Source organism: Panulirus ornatus, chromosome 43 (assembly GCF_036320965.1).
Source record: "Panulirus ornatus isolate Po-2019 chromosome 43, ASM3632096v1, whole genome shotgun sequence".
Taxonomy (NCBI): Eukaryota; Metazoa; Arthropoda; class Malacostraca; order Decapoda; family Palinuridae; genus Panulirus; species Panulirus ornatus.
The window spans coordinates 29,080,258-29,103,141 of record NC_092266.1 but is presented as its reverse complement, the minus strand read 5'-3'; the positions used below and the strand labels follow the sequence as shown (position 1 = coordinate 29,103,141).

The 22,884-nt window shown below is 39.7% G+C and overlaps 3 protein-coding genes across 13 annotated transcripts in view; 2 read left to right on the top strand and 1 right to left on the bottom strand.

Moving 5' to 3' along the window:
- Positions 1–3,383, top strand: part of Opa1 (Opa1 mitochondrial dynamin like GTPase) — a 50,232-nt gene extending 46,849 nt beyond the window's left edge. For all 7 annotated transcript variants that reach the window (XM_071687408.1, XM_071687406.1, XM_071687403.1 and 4 more), the window contains one exon: positions 1,721–3,383. The gene's annotated coding sequence lies outside the window, so the exon portion shown is untranslated. The remainder of the gene's footprint in view (positions 1–1,720) is intronic.
- Positions 2,964–19,648, bottom strand: Sld5 (DNA replication complex GINS protein Sld5). 4 transcript variants are annotated; one of them, XM_071687416.1, is made up of 6 exons: positions 19,511–19,648; positions 15,491–15,702; positions 12,580–12,726; positions 10,738–10,889; positions 8,648–8,824; positions 2,964–7,253 (listed from the first exon to the last, which is right to left on the bottom strand). In XM_071687416.1, the coding sequence occupies exons 2-6, from the start codon at positions 15,491–15,493 to the stop codon at positions 7,157–7,159; spliced, it is 576 nt and encodes a 191-aa protein (XP_071543517.1). In that variant the 5' UTR covers positions 15,494–15,702; positions 19,511–19,648; the 3' UTR covers positions 2,964–7,156. The 4 variants fall into 4 exon arrangements, with proteins under 4 accessions (XP_071543517.1, XP_071543516.1, XP_071543515.1 ...); XM_071687415.1 differs by lacking the exon at positions 15,491–15,702; XM_071687414.1 differs by lacking the exons at positions 15,491–15,702; positions 19,511–19,648 and adding an exon at positions 14,523–14,714.
- Positions 16,586–22,884, top strand: part of LOC139762481 (prolyl 4-hydroxylase subunit alpha-1-like) — a 10,479-nt gene continuing 4,180 nt past the window's right edge. Inside the window, exons 1-8 of one of the 2 annotated variants that reach the window (XM_071687410.1) lie at positions 16,586–16,950; positions 17,194–17,354; positions 18,398–18,580; positions 20,432–20,619; positions 20,781–20,969; positions 21,668–21,909; positions 22,387–22,495; positions 22,706–22,826. In XM_071687410.1, the coding sequence (XP_071543511.1) occupies positions 16,679–16,950; positions 17,194–17,354; positions 18,398–18,580; positions 20,432–20,619; positions 20,781–20,969; positions 21,668–21,909; positions 22,387–22,495; positions 22,706–22,826 (1,465 nt within the window). In that variant the 5' untranslated portion in view covers positions 16,586–16,678. The remainder of the gene's footprint in view (positions 16,951–17,193; positions 17,355–18,397; positions 18,581–20,431; positions 20,620–20,780; positions 20,970–21,667; positions 21,910–22,386; positions 22,496–22,705; positions 22,827–22,884) is intronic. The other variant, XM_071687409.1, reaches the window with a different exon arrangement.

The following is a 22,884-nucleotide window of genomic DNA, read 5'->3' as shown; positions in this document are numbered from 1 at the left end:
AACAGGATTCTTTTTTTTTTTCCCCAAATGAAGGAACAGAGAAGGGGGCCAGGTGAGGATGTTCCCTCAAAGGCCCAGTCCTTTGTTCTTAACGCTACCTCGCTAACGTGGGAAATGGCGAATAGTATGAAAGGTATATATATATATATATATATATAGAAGGCAACTAAAAGGGGAGGGAGCGGCGGGCTGGAAATCCTCCCCTCTCGTTTTTTTATTTTTCAAAAGAAGGAACAGAGAAGGGGGCCAAGTGAGGATTTCCCTTAAAGGCTCAGTCCTCTGTTCTTAACGCTACCTTGCTAACGCTGGAGGTGTCGAATAGTATGAAAAAAAAAATATATATATATATATATATATATATATATATCTTTCATACTATTCGCCATCTCCCACATTAGCGAGGTTGAGTTAAGAACAGAGGACTGGACCTTTGAGGGAATATATAATGACAGCATTCCATAATAATGATTGGAAAGAACTTACTAAAATAAGGAATATATTAACTAGATAAAAAATTTAAAGATAATGAGTAAAATTGAAGTTTTGATACAGAAGGGTTATGTACCTCTAAATTACTTTTAGTTTCTATGTACAAAGATAGGTATTTAATATTGATCCTAAGACTTATCAAGACTGCATACTTTACCTTACCTCTTGCTGCAGTAGTCACTTCTATACTTATAAGGTTCCTGCTGTGCTCAGGAAGCTGTTCATGTCCACTGGTCAGGACCATAGGTCAATTGAATAGTAAGGGCTCGGTGCCTTCTTTATGGTAGTTGCACTGTGGGCATGAAGGTTCTCAGTTAATGTTGAAATAAGTGCTAGAGTGTGTGTGACTTATGCTTGTCTGGGAAGTGTGGTTACAGATGGGTCTGGTGTGTTGGAGTTGGGAAGTTAGTTGTTTGGTGCTTGTCAGGTTTACTGTGTATGTTTTTTAAGTGTTACTGTTGTTGGGGAGGGATGGATCTGTGAGCAGAGTTTAATGAAGTATGAGGAGGGTAAGGTTTTCATTTGTACTTGGGGGTTGATTGATTAGTAATAGAGAGTTTTGTGGAAGGAGTCTAGTGCTGTTGCATAAAATTGTGTGCCGAGCATGTTGAGGTGGTATTGTACTGAGAAGCTGTTTTTCATTGTTTATAAGGAGGGTGGTTGTGGTTGCTAGGTAGCCAGTGATTATTGAGTGGACCGTTTTGTATCATGGTCTATTGACAAAAGGGTAAATATATATTTGCATATACCTGGGGATAGGAGAAAGAATACTGTACATGTATCCCCTGCTTGTCACAGAAGGCAATAAAGAGAGGCAGGTGGCTGGAAATCCTCTCTTCCTGCATTGCTTTTCAAAAAGAAGGAACAGGGTAAGGAGCCAAGTGACGAATTTTCCCTTTAAGGCTCTGTCGTCTCTTCTTGACGCTACCTTGCTCTCACGAGAAATGGTGAATAAGTATGAAATATACGTTTATATATTTATATAAATTGTGCCATGGCAGTATTGTAACATATCAGGTTAGGAGGTGCAGCTACAGTGGTATACTCAGAATTGGAAAATTTTGAATTTCAGTGCCGTAAGGGGGTACTCTTGTTTTCTAAAATATCTAAGTCTCATGCTAAGGGAGTAGAAATAGGGTTTGAAGAATGGATGAGTTCAGAGGGGATATAGAGATAGAATGTGTTGGAAGAGTGATGAGCCATTCATGTTGGATGTAATCATTTGTTTCAGATCATCAAGTAGGGAAGAAAAGAAGGCCAAACTCTCACAAGATAATCCCAGGTAGAGCTTAACCAATCCTTGTGGTGTACGGAAATCCCCAGCATAGAGTATTTCAACAAATTGATGTGAAAAAAAGGAAAATATTTTGGCAGGAAGTCAAATCAGATAGTTGTACGTAGTTGGAGGAAAGTATATGAAACAAAAGCAAAGTCATAAAGAGCTAATTGATGGCTTCATAGTTGGGAGACTGGAGATGCACAAGGTGAGCAATAGGTGTTTTTGTACTACAGTAAGCACAAACACTGCCTTTAGAGCAGAATCTATGACAAATTATAGCTATATGTTAATGTAGAGGGGAGGCAGCCTAGGACAATTGAGATTCCAAGACAAAATCATAGGCAGTAAACATGATGTTCTACTGATGTAAGGTTAGACTTGAGACCACAAACGTTAGAAAAATTTAGGAAAAAAAAAAGCAAGATTTAGCAGTCAGAGATAAAATGGCTCACAGTCACTTGATGTTTGTCAGGGTGGCCCTGGGAGCTGTCCAGACATCCATGACTTGTGGCACTATTCCAATTCAGTCTCATTGAAGTGCTCCCTTGGATTTAAGTGAAAAGAGGAAAACCTTGATTAAAGAGTAGTGTGTTTACGTGTATAAGGTCATGCAAGAGTTGGAGAGCATTGGAGTTTGTGAACTGGATGCCAATGGGTTATTCCCGCAACCACATGGCTGAAGCAGAGAGAACCGACATAGGCCAGGAACAATAATATGACAAACGACACAGTGCTGGCTCACAGTGTCCGCATCACTAACCTTCTAAATGCCCAGGCACTAGTACTTCATGGAATGGTGGATGCTTGCCACCAACTACTACTTCTGTGTTGAAAACTATTTGAAATTTACTCGTCCTGAAATGTATTGATGTTCTTAATTACCTAATAGTAGGTATTGTATTTTTAGTTAATATATGGTACACTTGCATGTAAGTTCTAATGCTGAACATCTAACATACATTTAGCATGTAAAGATTACAGCTTTCAATTGCAATGTACCTGCCAACTTCAACATAATTTATGAATAATATATTTAGTTATGCCAGTTTTTATTGGACCATATGAGTATTTCATGCTCTGACAATTGAGTTGGCTGTGCTGTTTGTACCACTTGTGCTATGATCATTGCATATGCTTTTCAGGTTTATATTTGTCTTAATGTGGAGTCCTAAGAAATTACAAGATAGGCTTGAAGTTCATAATTTCTTCATATGTATTTAGTCATCATCATTTTGTAAAATAATCATGTTTATTGTTATATCTATTTTAATGAAGTACAAGGATTAAAAAATTATTTAGCAATGTCACATCACACATGACTAGTCATAAAATGATGCTCATTTACCTTTTTCATTTCCTTGTTCTGATCACTTGATACTATTGTCACAATAACAAATGGTAAAGATCTAAAGTTAACCATTTTTTGTTCATAGCTTGAACATTTCTCAAATATATTGTATATAGCTTTTAGACCCTTGTTACAGAATGTACTATATTTTCATCACAAGGAGTTTCCTGTGCATGGGCTTTTCTTGACTTGAGTGCACATATGATTATTTATTAAACTTATTTGTTATGCTGATGATGTTTGACACAAATAAAATAGGGATCTCGGGTGTTTGGTATTGTTTGGCCTTTATGGCATGAATAACAAAGGCAGGCTGTCTCTCCAAATTTTTCTTCATACATATTTGCCATTTTCCACATTATATTATCCCTGGGGATAGGGTAGAAAGAATACTTCCCACGTATTCCCTGCGTGTCATAGAAGGCGACTAAAAGGGGAGGGAGCAGGGGGCTGGAAATCCTTCCCTTTTTTTTTTTTTTCCAAAAGAAGGAACAGAGAAGGGGGCCAGGTGAGGATATTCCTTCAAAGGCCCAGTCCTCTGTTCTTAACGCTACCTTGCTAACGTGGGAAATGGCGAATAGTTTGAAAGATATATATTTATATATTTAATACTAATCGCCATTCCCCACATTAGTGAGGTAGTGTTAAGAACAGAGGACTGAGCCTTTGAAGGAAATCCTCACTTGGCCCCCTTCTGTTCCTTCTTTCGGAAAATAGAAATGAGGGGAGGATTTCCAGCCCCCCGCTCCCTCCCCTTTTAGTCGCCTTCTACGACACGCAGGGAATACATGGGAAGTATTCTTGCACATCGTAGAAGGCGACTAAAAGGGGAGGGAGCAAGGGGCTGAAAATCCTCCCCTGTCGTTTTTAATTTTCCAAAAGAAAGAACAGAGAAGGGGGCCAAGTGAGGATAGTCCCTCAAAGGCGCAGTCCTCTGTCAATGCTACCTTGCTGATGCAGGAAATGGCGAATAGTATGAAAAAAGAATTATACATATATTCATTTACCTTAAAGCATAAATAAATTACATAGCAAAAAATATCTACCATGGAAAACCACATACAAGCCATGCAGCTGTTTTATCTAATCATTTACATACCTGGAAAGATGAAATGAATGGATGGTGTCAACTGAACAAACCTCCAGTGTATACTCAGCCCCTAGCTTAGTGGTATGCACAATAGTCAACCTTCCAGTGTTATTGAAATTTAGCTATATATCCTGTGATCCAGCTTATATACTGCACAATCTTTTGTCATTTTACAAGTGGATATACAATGGACAAAATCATGTGCTAGTAATATTTTGTCATTTACTGGCAAGATGTTTATCTATCATCTTTAGCTCCATTCCCATGTACATGGGTGGATCAAGTACACACAGCCTCATTTCAATAATCTATCCTTGTCTTTAATATGCTTAAACATTGCCTTCCATGCAAAAATTTGCACAATCTACTTTTTCTCTTTGAATCAAAGAATTTACAATGGAGAAAGAAATAAGCCAACTAATGTGAAGCATGGTTCTGTTAAAATAATAATTGTTGGCTAAATACAAGATGTTATAATTATGTTAATTCTAAAGACAGAGTGAATATCAACAAAGAGAAAGTTCAAAATTTATGAAGGAAGCTGCTGAAAAAGGGCTAAGAACAATCAGATATGGACAGAATGACAAAGTAATCACACTGAAGGGAACAGAATAGGCACCCAAGATACTTAATGGCTATTTAGGCATCAGGTGTCACCAATGAATATATACATAACTTGGTATGTGCAGATTCAACATTGGGACATTTTACATCAGAAGTCTGAGGGGATGCACTGATAAATATGGTCTTCTCTTAGAATAACTAACACATGCAAATACACATTTAGAACTAAGCAGATATGAGAAATTATAACTACAGTCAATACATGTAAAACCCTGATCTATTCCAACACAGGTTTAAAGTAAATTTACATTATTTTCAGATACCCATTTGTATCAAATTCATATAAAAGCTGGCATACAAGATATATTTGCATAGCAAAAAACATTAGTTCCTATGTAAAATACTGAAACCTGTTTTCAACATACAAATTTACAAGTAATTACAATCCACACTTTTAACCATCTTAGTGCTATGGTACGCAGCTGAGGCAAATGTAGTAAGGTGCTACTACCCTTTGTCTAGCCACCTTGAATTATGTAAACATAGGAAGATGTATTGGCTGACAATGGGAAAACCAAAAGTATGATACACTAGAACAGCTTGAAGGCCTTAATAACCCCTTAGTAAGCATTGAGGATAGTTTTATGCCTTATTTCTGGACTCTCCCCATCTGATGTGCTTGTGTGGCAAAAAGGGCATCTGCCTGCCCACACCAATGGGTACAGCATGCCATACTGCCCATATAAGCATTTTTGGCCCTTGAAATGTATGAGAGAGATAGACAGACTGGTGAATGAGTTTCTCAAAGAAAATCTCATTCTGGTTTCACTGCAGAGGAAAATAAAGTTATGTACAATATTGGTAAGAGATGAAGGCATACATGTGAGAATGAGTGCCAGGCCCTGTAGAAGACAAGCAGGATCAAAAGTGAGTTCTAATGTGTCTGTATGATTAAAACAAAGTGATTATAGCCTAATGTGTATCACTTTGATAACCATGATTGTGGGATCCTAAATCATAAGAATACGACAATGGTTTTAATTTTTTGCGCACCTGTGCAAATTTGCACTGTACCATGAATAACCAAGATCCCATAACACTTTTAATTAAAGAAGGAAAATTTTTTGTCCCTTTTGAACACATTTACAATGGAATAATATTGTATATATATATACAAACACAACTGAAACAGTTTGAACAGGAGAGAAAGAGGAGAGGTTTACACTGAGAGATATATGTATCAAGAGTGGAAGGGACAAAAAGAAGGGGAAGACCATACTGGAGATGGAAGGATGGAGTGAAAATGATTTCGAGGGATCAGTGCCTGAACATGCAAGAGTGTGTAAGACATGCATAGGGTAGAGTGAATTGCAATGATGTGGTACACAGGAAATGCTGAATCTGGGTGTGTGAAGCAGATGGGATAAATTATGGAAAGGCCTGTGAAGCCTGGTTATGGACAGGGCACTGTAGTTTCAGTGCATGGCATATGATAGCTAAAAAAAGGATGTGAGCGAATGCAGCCTTTCTTTGTATGTTCCTTGTACTATTCACTAATTCAGGAAATGCTGATCAAGTTGGAAAATATTATATAACAAGGCAAGAAACTGAGAAATCACACAATATAAATATTCAAAGCAACAACTAAAAGTACATAACATTCTAGGACTTTTACTTACGACAAGCTAAGTTTGCAATATAGTTATGGGTAAAGTTACTAACTCAAGGAAATCTAATTTACCTTGAATCTGCAAAGATTTTATAAAACCAAGCTGCCTTTTCTCACATTCAAAGGAAGGCTTCACTTGCAGTATTCAAACTAAAAATTTTCAGTACCAACCATCCACACACAAATAGGCAGATATAAAAGGTAATACCTATATATCTATTACGAATTCATGTTGTTTAGGCATATTAGTACAAAAAGCAGTCACTAATTCCTTGTGCTATGAAATAACTAAATAGTTAGAGTAAAAAAAGTAGATAAAAATACTTCAAGATGTAATCTTTAAGAAATGGTGGAATATGATTAAGAGCACCAGACCAAGAGCCGAGAGGGAGAAGAGCACCTCCTCTCTATAACCTCTTTAAGGGCATCCTTGGGGTAGCGGTTAGCATTGCTCTCCATGTGACAGTATGGGCCTGATGGTTGTTTAATGTGTGAATATGACCAAATTAAAGTACCAGCAAAAATAGCAATACCTCCATAAAAACACTTACTTGGGTGATTGATACATATTTACATGCAAGTGCTACAATCAATATCCATAAAGGAAGACTTACTTCTGTAATAACTTACACATTTATGAATAAACTTTTAGCCTATGGCATCAAAATAAGACAGCAGTACATTGAAAATTTCTTTAAATTGTTCTAATCACCAAGTTTAAATAAGAGTGACAGCACCAGACTGCACCAAGTGGCTAATGGGTTTGTAACGCATCAAATGCTGACTGCCTTCTTCTAAGTCTACCTCTTCATCCCTGTAAAATAAATAGGTCTGTATCCATCCATGGATAAAAATATGAATATTTATAAATCTATACATCAAAACAATTTTTCAGTCACCCTTTTAACTCCATACAAACATCAGTCAAACATACATCTCCAATCACCATGAATGAACAATCACTCCCACTCAACTAAACTCCAACCATTCTGGCCATCACATGCAACAGATGACATTTGCTCCTACCACAAACATCAACAAAAAAGCAACAATCTAAATGTAACAAAAACATTAACTGGTACCTAATTTTGACAAAATAATCTTTCAGTATCCTCTACAAACAGTTCATCCACTCTTCCCTAAATTATGCCTCACCTGCTAGGTTATCCATCAAACATAACATGGCTGCAAACCACAAATACTCAATGAAACAAACTTTCTCCCATTATAATCCCACCTCATTATGGTCAGCACTTAATCATCTGCAACAACCCTAAACCCTTCCCAACTAAACCACTCCATAATCAACCACAAACCTCCAGGTAGAAATAAAAAGCTTACCCATGCTTCACACTTCATTAACCTGTACTCGTGGATCCCACAACCCCAGCAAACACAACACTACATATACTTACTTCCAGCCCCAGGAGTCTCTTCAACCTTTATGAAACAACCATAACACTCAGGCAGCCAAGTCATAAAGTATAGTGATGTGTTACTGTCTATGTGGAATGAGTGCAGTGCATCTGAGCAGTAAGTGTTCTCTGTCTTCACTGTGGATGTTGTATCAGGGACATAAAAGGGAGAAAAGTGTGACTTGTGTTTGTCTTGAGTACAGTTTCATAGGGATGTGTATGGTAGGCTAGCATTTAGGACTGAATTCAGAGAGTGACTGTTTAGTGCTTGTCAAGTCATTTCAGAATGTGTGTTTTGTTAGTGTTGCATTTGCTGGTTGTAAGAGTATCTGAGAGTAGAGGTTGCTGAAGTCTGAAACAGGGGTAGGCTTTTCATTTCTGCTTGGGGTTTGGTGGTTAGTTATGGAATGGTTTGGGTGGGAGGGGTCTAACACTGTTGCAAAGAATTGAGTGCCACTCATGTTGAGGTGGGACTGTATTGAGAGGATCCTTGTTCACTGCATAAGTACTGAGTACTCGTGGTTGCTATGCAGCCAGTAACTGTTGTAAGTGCTTTTTATTGTGGTTTGCGGCTTTGTAATATTTGCTTTTGATTGAGTGGAAGACCAAGCAGTTGGGACATTGTACAGTGGAAAGCATTAAGAGAAGTTCCAAGTTTTTGTTTGTATTTCATGACATCAATACTGCATGCATACCAGCAGATGTTTTGAACAACTTTTTATTTCTGCTTACCCTGGATGACAGAGCAATCACAAATATAAGCTTGAATTAAGGAGTGAAATATGAAACTTACCTTCCTTCTCCACTGTCATCAATCAAGACTCCTTGGGTCTCTTCTTTAACTCTGAGGAATATGTAGCTGTCTAAGTTTGGTTTCACACTCATCTTGGTGGGGTCAAAACCTCGAAGGTTCTCTGGCACGTGTTGTAATACAAGAGTTTGGAAGTGTGATTCTAAATTTGATGCATAGCTGGTGGTAAAATTGGTATCTATTAGCATATGTATACAAACTATGTAATTCTGTCACTTGGTTAATTACTAATTACATATATTTTCTAAAAACTGGTTAAATCATGGTCAGAACACAAAAATCTAAAAATGTAGGTTTTAAGGTGATGTCTAACTGGTGTGAGAACACTAATTTCCCTAACCACTAATATTTGCTTGTGGCAGCTCATTCATTTTTAGACATCCATTCAGTCATTCATGTGCAACAGAGGTGATGTCCCTGACCCACTTGCTCCAGGAGACTGATCCACCCAGCAGCACAGAATTTCTGGATTGTGAGCATCAACCCAAAAGCAGTAAACATCAACAAAGAGTTAGGTATATCAAAAAGAGAGAGGGAAGGCAGGGCAGAGTAAGAAAACGAAAATTTCTCACTGGACTGTCCTAAAGAAAAAGTTTTTTCAAACTTCAAAACCTATATTTCTTTCCCCCTGCCAGTTCATACCATGAGCAATAAGACACATGCAAGAAGGAGTAAGCAAGAGAAAAAGCTTCCAGGTGTGAAGGTGACTCACAAAAAAGGAAAAAAATATCCAAAAGTGTTCCAGATGTACACCAGAAACTGAAACTGATTCTCCTGAAGGAAGAATCTCATGCTACACATCATTGATCCATGTCTAGACCAAGGAACCCTCCATGAAATGTGTTTGATGAATGCCAAGCACCTCTTCTGAGTTCCTCCAAAGTAAAATTTCTAAGAATGGCCAAAACAGGTCATTCTTCTCATACCAAGGGTTATGGTGTATAGATCAGGGTGAGCCAGTCCAGTGAGTTTCTTAATCCCAGCAGATATGGTCCATTCCACAAAGGGTTACAGAGATACCCAACGGACAAACAAATGTTCTCAAAAAATTTTATAGTTTCCAAAAGCCTAAAAGAGTGTAGTGCTTGAAATGCTAATTGCTCAGTGTTTTTATTGTACAACAGCAAGGGATTCGCATAAACCCAATTCATTAAGCAACAAACAGCCACTGTAATTCCCATGGGAAATAAAATTTTCCACCGTGGTTAAGGATATAAGGGATATGAAAATAGCGTAATTCGTAAATCCATCCTGTTAATATTAAGGGACTTGTTCCTCCATCCAAGACCTTGTACCTACATTACCCTTTGAGGAATGGATGCCTTATCCTTGATTCCATGTACCACCCCAGACCACCAGAAAAGAATCAGGGACTCTCCATGAGATGGGTTTGGGAGTCTCCATATCAGTCCACCCAATTAAAGATCTGAGTTCTTGGGAAGCATCTTCAGATCCATGCAGACCTGAGGCTGAAGCCTTTGGGAAGTCAAAAGCCAAAGCTACACCAAAGACAATTCCTACAATCAGGAAAAAGCTACTCTGTTAATCAAAGGATAATGTATGTGCCTCAAGACAAAGTTCTTGCAATAACTGAAAACCTACTGGACATGAGGAGCTTCTCTCTGATGGCTTTATTGGAAACAGAAAAACGTGAATATATGATTTATAGCTTGGCCACTCAAAAGATTAAATAAAGAAGCAAGGAAGAGAAGGGTTACATGCACTGCTTTATGCTCTGTTTCTCAGTTTTAGTTTTAAATCAAGCAAAAAATAAGCTTATATCAGCATAATCTAATGGACTTTAAAGAAATGATGGAGAAAATCAGTTCTTAAAGAGAAAACAATCATGCACAACTTCAATAAAAGAAACACCTCACTTACTATATGAATTGTGATTCCAAAATTAAACAATCTGCAATTCCAGAGCACTATACTTGAAAATCATACAGATCATATGCTCACCTATTCTTGAGATATAATAAGCATGATGCCATATCCACTGTGATATGTGAATAGTTATACTAACAAAACTATTTCCATTTATAGTATCCATAAATAAAAATTTTACCTACTCTTTTGCATAAGTAACTTCTTGTGGTGTAAGATTTGCCATGCTTTCATCTGTGATACCAGCTTCCTTTTGTAAAAGGTAATGAGCATATCTTTCAATTTTTTCTAGTCTGACACGTAGGTAGCTGCTTATTATATATCTTATTCGATCGATCTGCAAACAGAAATTTTTAAAAAATGAGCACATGCAAGACGAATTATATAAATATACATTAATTCAGTTTAACAAGAAATAAAACAAGTATAAGGATTAATGGAATACAGATGCAAAGGAAACACAAACGGGAGTCGGGAATTTTAATCTTGACCATGTTTTGACCTCACAGTAATTACCTATTTGTACTGTGGAAGGGAGTTTACACTTATGGGTTCCTAATCTCTAGAACATTTTCTGCTATCATACATCCTAAATCTACATATGGTGTCTGCATTGACATTCTATTCCATGCATACATAACTCTTCTACTATAAAAGTATTTCTTTACATCCTTTTTAACAAGTTTCTTAGTGAATTTCATATGACAGCCTCTGGTTGCCCTTACCTTACATCTCTCAAAAAATCATTCACTTTCCACATCGTCAATATGATTTAAAAACTAAAAGGTTGTGATCAGGTGAACTCTTACTCTTTTCTTTTCCAAGCTGGGCATATTTAAAGCTTCTATCCTTTCTCTGTACCTTAGCTCACTTAATTCTTGTGCTGTACCATCTTTGTTGACCTCCTTTGGATGTTCACTACTCGCTTTATATGTATCTGAAGGTGCAGTGACCAAACTTGTCTTGGAAGCATATTCTAATTTTGGCCTTACTTGTATAGGATGTAAACAGCTGGCTAAATATTTCCTTATCCATATATTTGAAGGCTATTCTGATATTTGCCATGAGATAGTTTGTCTCCTTAACCATTCTCTTAATATGGGACTCTGGTGAAAGGTTTGGGATTGAGGTCTACTCCCATGTCCTTCTTACACACACACAGTCCAGAAGCATATTTTTTGCTTGATAATAATCATATTGAGACCTTCTTTATTTTGTCCCATCCTCATTACATTTGCTTGACTTGAATTTCATCATTCATGAGCCAGACCAAATGTCAGTCAGTCAGTCAGTCAGTCTGTCTCACTCAGAAAAAGACAGCTTAAAACATGTGTCAAGAATAAAATTCCCTACTGCTTGAGCTTCCTTTACTATCAAACTCCCATCTGTTCAATGCATCACAATCATATTGATGTTTATTGCTCCAACAGATAAATCTACCACTAATACAGACTAATATCAAATTCAATGGTAAAAACAAAGAGGACTGCCTACATAAGCACAATAGTCACAGGGTGGTGATGAAGTGGGGTGGTGATAAAGTGCAAGTGGTAATGGAATGAGGGTGATTATAGAATAAAGACAGTGATAGAGTGAGGGTAGGGTAACATCAGTATCTTACAATTTCAGAACTACTGGGCAATGGAACTAAAGTGAGAGATCAGAAACTAATTGTTTACAGATAACACAAACAAAAAAGAAAATAAGAGAAAAAAATAACATGGCTGTACTTCATTTTATATCAATTCAAAAGACCATCAAAAGTTACAATCAAGCAAGTGATAATGTTCAATTTTGGAAAGTCTTGTTTCCCTCCTTCCTGCCCCAGCACACTTCCACATAAATAGTATACTATTCAGAAGTAAACATCCAATTTCTTTAATCATGAAAGAAAAAAAAAAACTTTTGTACTATATCAAATCCTGAAATTGAAGAAAAATGTTATCTAAATACTACACCATCAAAATTAACTCTTACCTACAGAAGCTTTAGTTCTTTCATGACATGTCTTAATCATAATATCTTACCTCCATCTTATGAATGGCCAGTCTGAAGTCATGTTTCTTCAGTCGTTTCAGGTTTTCTGCCATTTGATTGATTTGGTCAAGCATACAATCAACCAGCTCACTCTGATTTTGCTCCAAGGTAGGAGACATTCGTTCCGTAATCCAGGCCTGCAATAAAAAAGAAAAACAATTGCAGGACGAGAAAAAAATCTTATATACAATCCCATATATTAACAGGCCTAAATACAGCAACCATTCTTCAAATAAGCAGCCAATGCATCAAAGAGACAAGACTTATGTTTACACAGTAAAAAGAGAATCATGTAAACCAAAAGAACATATACCACAAACCAAAAGAATTTACTTCACATCTTACTTAGCAGTTTATAACTATAAACCAGTTGTGCAAGACCAGACCTATTTCATATCCTTAACTATAGTCCCACTTACATGGAGTGGATAAAGGACTTGCAACCTCTCATCTCACACATATCCTCAACTCAAATCTACTTTACAAGGGTGAATACATACTTCTACACAATCATGGTACAGTAATTCTTAAGAGGATATATGTGTCGGAGGTGGAGGGAACGAGGAGAAGTGGGAGACCAAATTGGAGGTGGAAAGATGGAGTGAAAAAGATTTTGAGTGATCGGGGCCTGAACATGCAGGAGGGTGAAAGGCGGGCAAGGAATAGAGTGAATTGGATCGATGTGGTATACCGGGGTTGACGTGCTGTCAGTGGATTGAATCAGGGCATGTGAAGCGTCTGGGGTAAACCATGGAAAGTTGTGTGGGGCCTGGATGTGGAAAGGGAGCTGTGGTTTCGGGCATTATTGCATGACAGCTGGAGACTGAGTGTGAACGAATGGGGCCTTTGTTATCTTTTCCTAGCGCTACCTCGCACACATGAGGGGGGCATGAGGGGGGAGGGGGATGGTATTCCATGTGTGGCGAGGTGGCGATGGGAATGAATAAAGGCAGACAGTGTGAATTGTGTGCATGGGTATATATGTATGTGTCTGTGTGTGTATATATATGTGTACATTGAGATGTATAGGTATGTATATTTGCGTGTGTGGACGTGTGTATATACATGTGTATGGGGGTGGGTTGGGCCATTTCTTTCTTCTGTTTCCTTGCGCTACCTCACAAATGCAGGAGACAGCGACAAAGCAAAATAAAAAAATTCTTAATCATTTCCTATGCACGCTGAGCTCCTGTATAACATGAGATTACTGTTTCTATCCATGCCTCCACATTTACCAAAGAAATACAGAGTACTGAGGATTCCAACAACCACAGTAAAACCCTGATCCTAATCTAGGTCAGATATTCCCAGCTTATCACTCCTGAACCAGAGCTCAATGAAAATTACAGACGCCTTACACAGCTTTGCTTGTCCACATTGCACAAATCAGTTCAAAAAGAATTTTCTAGGCACAGGTATGTTTTGTACTTCTTTTGCAGTCTATATCAAAGGTCACGTATACTGAGACAGCTACCGAGTGTTACCAATAAGCTGAGGAAGAAGCAGGACTTAGTACGAATCATCCATTTCACAGAAAAGGATAAAACAGGTTGACTTAGGATTTCAAGAAATCAGAATGGTCATGGCATAAAGAATATCAGACATCAGCGATAATTTCCAAGGGGTTTGCCCAATGATGACGAAAAGGCATGGTGACAGACACTAGAAATGAGTTCGAAGTAACTGAAGACCAAATGAAAGACAAGACTGGCATTACTCTTGATGAAGTTTCTTCCACCAGACTCTTAGGCACTCAGTGTTTCGGGACTGTACCTCAACATGCAAGTTAATTAATGTTAGTCTAGGGTGAACATTGGTCTGGGCAACTACCTTTAAACATTATGGAGCGACTGTTCACCAGGGCGCTGGCAGCACTTCTGCCCTTTATCCCCTACACGGCACTACTTAATTCCAAATGTTATCACACTCTAACCTCTTCTAATTTCTGTAAGACCTCTGACGCTGTCATCGGCTCCCCTTCGTCATCAGACCTTTCGATGACGTCTTCCTCTGTATCCGACATTGTGGAAAAACAAAAAATGAGCTCAGTGCACCTCAACAACTCGTCTAATGGATGTGTTGAACTAACAATTTACGCGCGAAAAGTTGTTGACACTGCAGCGAACACATCTCTCAGCACCGTACAGATGTGGACGCATACTTCCGTTGGCGAATACACGGCAGCAGCAAAAAGTCGTTCTCAGAATTATTCATTCAGAAACTATGAACATTGCCTCGATGAAGCAAGAGGAAATCCATACTTGATGGCCTAAGGCCGAGAAAAGTTACCACAACATTAGGAAGAAGGCTGGACATTAGAGAAATTAAATCCAAGAAACTGGACCTACCAAATGTAGGATACCAAGGGGGGGGGGGGGTAATTACCATATCCTGTCACTTTACTCATCTTGGTAATTAGACACAACGACCGAATCCGTTACATACAGCTGACCGAAGCTTCTCCCAGGCTCTTCCCACTAACCGCCCGGCCCGTTACTTCCCACGGTTATTCTTTTGCGATAAATTATTTCTCCATGTTTGACAACTAGCTAGATCATACCCGTTCATAGCAACAAAGATAAACAGTCTTTTTTTACAGTGCTTCCGAGAAGGCTACAGAATGTTTCTTAAAAACTGAAAATGAATGAGTACATTGCCCGAAAATCATGAAAAAAAAAACATACGAACACTTTAGTATGCACAATAGATACTCTAACAGCAAAGGAACTAATATAAGATACTTTCAAATGAAATGTCCAGTAACTAGATGTACAAAGATGATATCTTTAAATATCTTACAGGTAAGCCACCTTACCAATTCCAGTCTGATTTACAAAAGAAGCTAGAAAGTCCGTCTGAATTCAAAACCTTATTACCGGTCAATGCCTGCCATTACATTACCATAATCCACTTATGCAAGTTCCCTTCTCAGCCAATGGCACGGCGTGTAATTAGCACCTGTGTTACGCCCATTGGTGGAGGGTAACATGTGCAGGCGTCCGTGGACCCCTTGAGGAGGCAGAGTGCATTGGGCTGAGCATATCACCAGTTGTGCTCGGGTGTGGTAAGTGTGCAAGCCATCCCGCTGTTCTGTGCCGGCGACGCTCAACACCCTGGAAGGAAAAAAATCAGAAATTAAATGAGTTTTGATACAGTAATATGAGGAAGTGACATGTGTCTGTAATAATTCTATTATGAAAAAAAATCGTAACGTGACTCGTGTTACCTGATGATTTTAATAAGAAGCGTATCAACAGAAATATCAAATCTTAAGTGTCAGTGATAGGTTGCCCGACATTGCGATCCATTACACTCCCCACTCACCATATGCCTTTCATCCACCATAATCACACCCTCCACCCACCACCCAAACATGTCCTGCATCCACTGTATCATCCACTCCACCCTCCATCCACCATTTGTACAATGTGTTCCATCCGCCACACCGTCAGCCAACCACATAATCTCCAACCCTCATCGCCTTACCCCAACTCTGTACTCTTTTTGAGTAATATATTCTTCCATGCTCCGTCAAGAAATTAAGCAGTATTTGTATGTCTGTTAACATAATCTCAAAGCCACTGAATAGATTTCAAAAGCTTCGTAGCCGTTAGTGAATTGCATCATTACGTACCGGTAAGTCATGTGGTCGTTTAGTAACTTTACAGGGGATACTGGCCCTGGTTCGTCTCTGTAAGGCTACGTGTATCTTATAACATCTTTTATGATTGGTTCCTTTGTCAAGTGAGCGAGGGCGCAGTTTACATCTCAGTAAAACAGGATGCAGTAAAGAGGCAATTCTTAGGTGTACACTGCAGATCAACAGTAATCATCAAGTTCACAGTGATTCATCATACTAAGACTCATGTTCATGGTGACTCGTCATGCACACACTGAGAATTATGATCACACTGCCTCGTCAGGTAAGTCTCGACAAAGGGTATTCCCTCGCGCCGTGCACATTATAACCGGTTAACATCACATCATAATCTAGTGGGCGGGGGCGGGGAAAAATCAATCGTATGTAATACAGAGCATTTTCGAACTGCAAAAACCAAATCCTTTACCCCATACAGAGCTGGTTAAAGTATGATACTCGAGTGGTATATGGTGGTTGTGTTGATGGTTGGTGTGAGTGCTGCCACCACAACAGGCAACGGTACACCCTTGAGGGTGAGGTTAAAGCCCATATCCCAGCTGACGCAGGAGGATATGGACAAAGCGCGGCAGGTGCCTGCCACCCCTCCCCTGGCCACATCCACCTACCACCTGACGCGGTTACTGCAGGAGGAGGACACGGCGGTTGAACGACTTCGTCTAATGGCTGGGGTATTGCTACAGGCTCATCGTGTCATTTCCAAGTGAGGAACTCAAAACAAAATTGTGTCAAGGGTATTCATAGTCTGGTTGTTCTTTAATACACAGACACAAACTTAGTTGGCTGTGAGTTGGCTGCCCTCTGCGGCATTTATGCTCCGCTGGGCCTATGAGGGATACAATCATTACATATTATATTGTTTGTGCTTACAAATCCTTGCAGAAGAATTGGCAAACATTGTCTCCTCGTTCACAGCTGACCTAGTCCTCTCTATTGTTGACCCCAGGTACCTGAGCTCGTGGGAGGAACTGGTGGCTGCTGGAGCGAGATCAAAGGGGTTCGCCCACCACCCTATACACGCCTACGCCCTCACCAAGCACCTGAGCTTAGGCTGGCCACACCTGGAGGAGGCTATGCACCAGCTGCGTGGCTTATCCCACCATACTGGTGAGTTGTGTTGTGGTCACCCTCACATGACATAGGATTTGATATAACCCCACTCGTCTCAGTTATCATTACGTCCAACGACTTAAAATTATATATATTTATTGAATATGACTTACAGCTGTATCCAAGAAACTGCGTAACGTCTATACAATAATGGCGGAGACATGGATAGCATTTCTAATCCCTTGAGCACCATGTAACGACCCTTGAGCACCATGGTACGACCCTTGAGTATGGTTATGTAACTTTTGACTAATCATTAAGTCAAGTCAAAAGTCACGCAATTATACCCAAAGGTCGCACCGTCGTTGGATCTAGTTAGATGAAACTGCCTTTCTCAGCGAATATTGAAAGGGAAAAAATCAGAAACAGATATACACTACGGATTTTCCCCTCACTCTACACAAGTCAGACCACAGGCTTGTAAAGATTATCAGCTAATTCTAGAGTGTTTTCTCTCTAAAACATGTCATGTACTTTGTTCTTGCAATGTTCAGGATAAATGTACATATATATTTCATGGAAAGTTCTGTGGGGCGTGGATGTGGAAAGGGAGCTGTGGTTCCGGTGCATTACTACATGACAGCTAGAGACTGAGTGTGAACGAATGGTGCCTTGGTTGTCTTTTCCTAGCGCTACCTCGCATACATGAGGGGGGAGAGGGATGTTATTTCATATGTGGCGGGGTGGTGATGGGAATAAATAAAGGCAGACAGTATGAATTATGTACATATGTATATATGTATATGTCTATGTGTGTATATATATGTGTACATTGAGATGTATAGGTATGTATATTTGCGTGTGTGGACGTGTATGTATATACATGTGTATGCGGGTGGGTTGGGCCATTCTTTCGTCTGTTTCCTTGCGCTACCTCGCTAACGCGGGAGACAGCGACAAAGCAAAATAAATAAAATAAAAATATTTCATCCTCAGTACCACATCGTATTACATTTCATGATCACCTGGTTCTCAAATGCAAAGAAGGGTCATTCCCCGTTACTTTCATCTGAAATACAATAATGTATTTCATCACACAGAGTGGATGTTGGAACGCCGGGTGAGGAGTGGTGTGCCCACGAGTGAGGATCTGGGGGTGGTGTCTGGCGGCCTGGCCAGACTCCACGACTTCTACACCTTCAATCTCACCACAATGGCTCTCCACGCCAGCCTAACTTCCTGCCTCAGCCCTCAGCCCCTCCCAACTCATCTCGTCCTCACAGGTACCTCACTCCCATACCCATCTGTTACTTTACCAACATCCTGGCCTTCTCTCGCACCTTCATCTTCTCTGACACCTTTTTCTCCAGTGACGTAACACCCGAAGCCCTTTCTAACACACCCTTGTTAACATCCAAAGGCAACTTTCCAACACTCAAGCCTATCTAACATGCTACTTACAGCCTAGCCGAAACCAACAACCTTACTGACACTAACTCATAACTACCCATAATCTCCACAAAGTCATGACCATATAGCTGCAACTATGGCTGCTAAGAAGCTGGATGAAGAGAATTTAAGACGTACAATGGATGAAGGGAAAAAAAAAAAGAATTAAAGGATGAATCATGAAAAGTCTCCCCTTATGGAAGAAGAATTAGGAAAATGAGAAATACAGTTAAAGGAGTGGATAAGATTATATCAACTGAAGGGATTCTGGAAGAATATAACCAGAGGAAAGGCGCACTTTATGAAAATCGTCATTGAAAAAGATAAAGAAGAGCTCCTCTAGATGCCCATAAGATGAAAAAATGCCCATAACACTAGGTACATTTAAGTTCAAGGGGTTAACACTAAGAATGATCCTTCGTTATTCCCAGTTCTTTCGAAAGTTCAGCATTAAATACTTTTCTAAATGAATAAGTGCGTCACGTGTATTTTGTTCCCCTTTCCCAGCTAAAAATCCTGATGAAGAGTTCATTAACGCAAGAAACTATTTTCATCCATTCCGCTTCGATATCCTTTTACCCTTTGTTGTTTGCCGTCATATTTTTTGGCGCTAATGCAGTGGTTTGCTTGGCCAAGATCTAACACAAGTCTACTCACTATATCTAGTACCATTCTGAATAAACCTGATTACAGTAATCAACTTTCCTTGTCGTCCAGTTCTTCAAAACTCAACTGCTATTAAAATAAAACTATTTCTGACTTACTTTTTGAGGTAAATGAGTATCCTGCTTCACCATGACCTTGCTATGCACTTACTCGTCATATCAAACGTTTATCTGAATAAAAGTACATGCTGTTTGGCTTCTTTTGCTCGAGGATAGCCAAAGCAAACAAACATGTTGATATAAGGAGCAGGGACTGAAAGGTAATACACCTTTTCTGTATTTTCAACAACAATTTGTCTGAGTACCACGCCATATAATTTGTCACTTATTATTTATTTCCTTCTTTAATACTGATTGCTTAAATTTTGTATTTTGGTATGATTTTGTTCAATATCATAAAGGAATAATATACATAGAAATGCATTACCCATAACCATTTGAAAAGGTTTACTCAATGACTCGGATAAATTGAAGCTTTGACTTCTATTTTTGTTTAACGGAACCTACCGAGAGAGAATTTTACATTTATATTACCCAGATCCTTATTTTTTTTTTTTTTTTTTGCGTGCCTCACTTTATGCTAAATATATAAATAACATTCATCCCCAAAGGGTTCGATGTAAGTCGGCTGTCCCGTTCATGAATCGAACCACTTTCTGATATAATGGATCACGACGGTCAATAATTTCCTATGGACGATTTTGTTCAAATACATTTCTAAGAAGATTTCCAGTTTTCCGAGACACTAGTCCTTGTGCATAAAACTACGGCGACCATTATTGCATTAATCATTCTTACAGATTCATTTACTGGAGTTTCTCATAGATGATTACTTATCCAATCCTTCCAGCAGCAGCTTTAATGTTATAACGTGCCAGAAATCAAATTTATAGCATACCCTTGTGCATGACGGTCTGATCCTTAAGTGTGACTCAGACGAATCATTCCCAAGGGTTATGGCGACCTGCTCAGGGTGTTAAGATCACAAGAGGTCTCTTTTACTCCCCCCTTCGTCAGCAGCGAGGGACCTGCACCGTATTGGTTCCCACGCCGCCAACATCAACATCTGGAACTCGAGTGTGGACTTTATGAGGGCTGCCCTACGCCACTGGAAGGGTAATGACACCAACGCCAGGGGCAGGGATCACTTCGACAACCATATAAATCTTCCAGAAGTTGAAAGGAGCCTTAAAAAGGCCATCAAGATGGTAGGGAGGCTGGACTGGTATTTACTGTAACCTTGCAGGATGGGCGTCTGCCTTTTTACCTTTGATATATTTGTCACGTAGCCTTTCTTTCTGACATCTCTTGCAAAACAAAATTCAAGTGTTTCATGGCAGGATATCAGAAACATGGCTCACGTTTCCAGCATGACCAGGTCCTGGAGCGTAAGGGTCGGCGCAGCAAGAGCCACAGCACCCACTTTCTGCCCTTCAACGCGACTCTGGCCAGGAAGCGAAAATACCACCGCCATCAGGAGGTAGTGATGGGACAGGTGGGGTCCAGCCAGCAGGGCCTTGAACAGTACGTCCGCCTCTGTCGTGGTGAAGACATCAGGGTAACTAACCTCTCAGAGCGATCCAAGGATGCTTCTTTCTGCCTCAAAATGTATACTCTTGTCAAACTGACCATCGTAACATTACGTGGCTTGTGGCAACATTACGTTACTTCACAGCCTCTTGTAATCTCATCTTGCCCGACCTCAGAGTGGAATCAGACCCTCAGCTATGAGCTCACCCACATTGTAACTTAACGTTCATCCGGGTACTGCTTACCTTCCTCCTAACTCCTGCCCTAACCTCCCTGAAGCCTTCCCCTGCAACTTGAACTAAGTGCTTTCCTGTATTTCGGTGCTCAGACCATTAATTTTGCAACCAAATACTTGATGTTTACGAATTATCACATACAACCTACGGCCAGCGTAGGGCGTGACCTTTAACAAACATTATATAATCCATGCGTGGTCTTGTGGCACCATATGTGCCAGAACCACGGAGAAAGATGTCAGTCACTAATGATGAAAATCTGTTGAAGAGCTTGTAGGATGCTGTGAGGTGTTCTTTCAACCACAACTAGGTCACTGCATGTAGCTTGATGACCGTTGTAGGGAGTCACTACAACTGGTCATCACACCCAGTTATTAATCAATACAAGGTGATACCTCACATTCAACACATACAGTTTATGATCTTGTCATCATGACCATAAACCACATGTCTGTCCTCAACATTAGCTATAACAATGTTTATCAACCAGACTGCCAACATAACGTCAAGGCTGTACTGTCGGTACGTAAGCAACAACTCGCCGCTGTATGTGATCGGACCGCTCCGGATGGAAGTTCATTCGTTGAGGCCGTACGTAGTAAGTGTGGCAGGTGTGGTAAGCAGAGGCGAAGCCAGGGAGGTGCGGGAGGTTGCCACAACCTACCTGGACCACTCCAGCACAGTAAAGTACAACGGTGATCAGGAAATAGGCCACCTGAGGACTAGCTCCACGTGAGTCACCAAAGACCATACTTACTCCTGACATATGACGCTAAACAAGGTTCATGTATTTTTGTTACATTTGTTGTAGTGCAATAAAATATGTACACAAATACACAGGCTTTTGAGGTGTGGTTAGTGTCACTGACCATGATTCATGCACGGACCTGTCCAGGTTCGAAACATGGACGTGGGTACCGGTCCACAACTAACCAGCTGTTCATCCTCCCTTTTGGGCTGATCGATAAATGTTCTTGGTCTACGATGGTGTGTGCACCTAAGAGGAAAAACATGGTACATATACCCAAGGTTAAGAGGCTGGGAAACATGAGTGTAAAACTCTTATCTTTTTAACATACAAATAGTAATCACTTTTAGTATTCATACACACACACCTAGACTTCAGTCATACTGAGTCATACCTGTTAGTGTTGTAGGTATACATATAACCACAGGCAATGCTTGTAAGATACAACTTTCCTTCCTTAGGGCATGGTTATGGGAGCATGACAGCCACCACCTGCCACACCTAACATACCGTATCCAACAACTGTTAGGAGTCAATGCTGAGCAGCACTACGGGTCTGAGGCATACCAGGTGGGCTGTCAGGGAGTGTGATGACAGTTGTGCCAGCTGTCATCGTAACATTGTATTACTTATGTGTTTCAGTAACATCAGAATTCTTAATACAGTATAGGATTAAATGTTATGAGTTTTCAGTCTGCAGCACTGATACCATTTGAATATGACTATGTACTCTGCAGGTCTTCAGGTTGTGGAATAAATAGCTGGAGCATATCATTGCAGGTAGTGAACTATGGGGTGGGAGGGCACTACTCCGTGCACCATGATACGCTCACCAGCACCAAGCATTTACAGTACCACCGTCTTGCTACTTTTCTCGTCTACCTCTCTGATGTCAAGCAAGGTATCTCAGAAAATTCATAGACCATAAGTAAATGCAATCTTGATAAGTGAACAGTTTG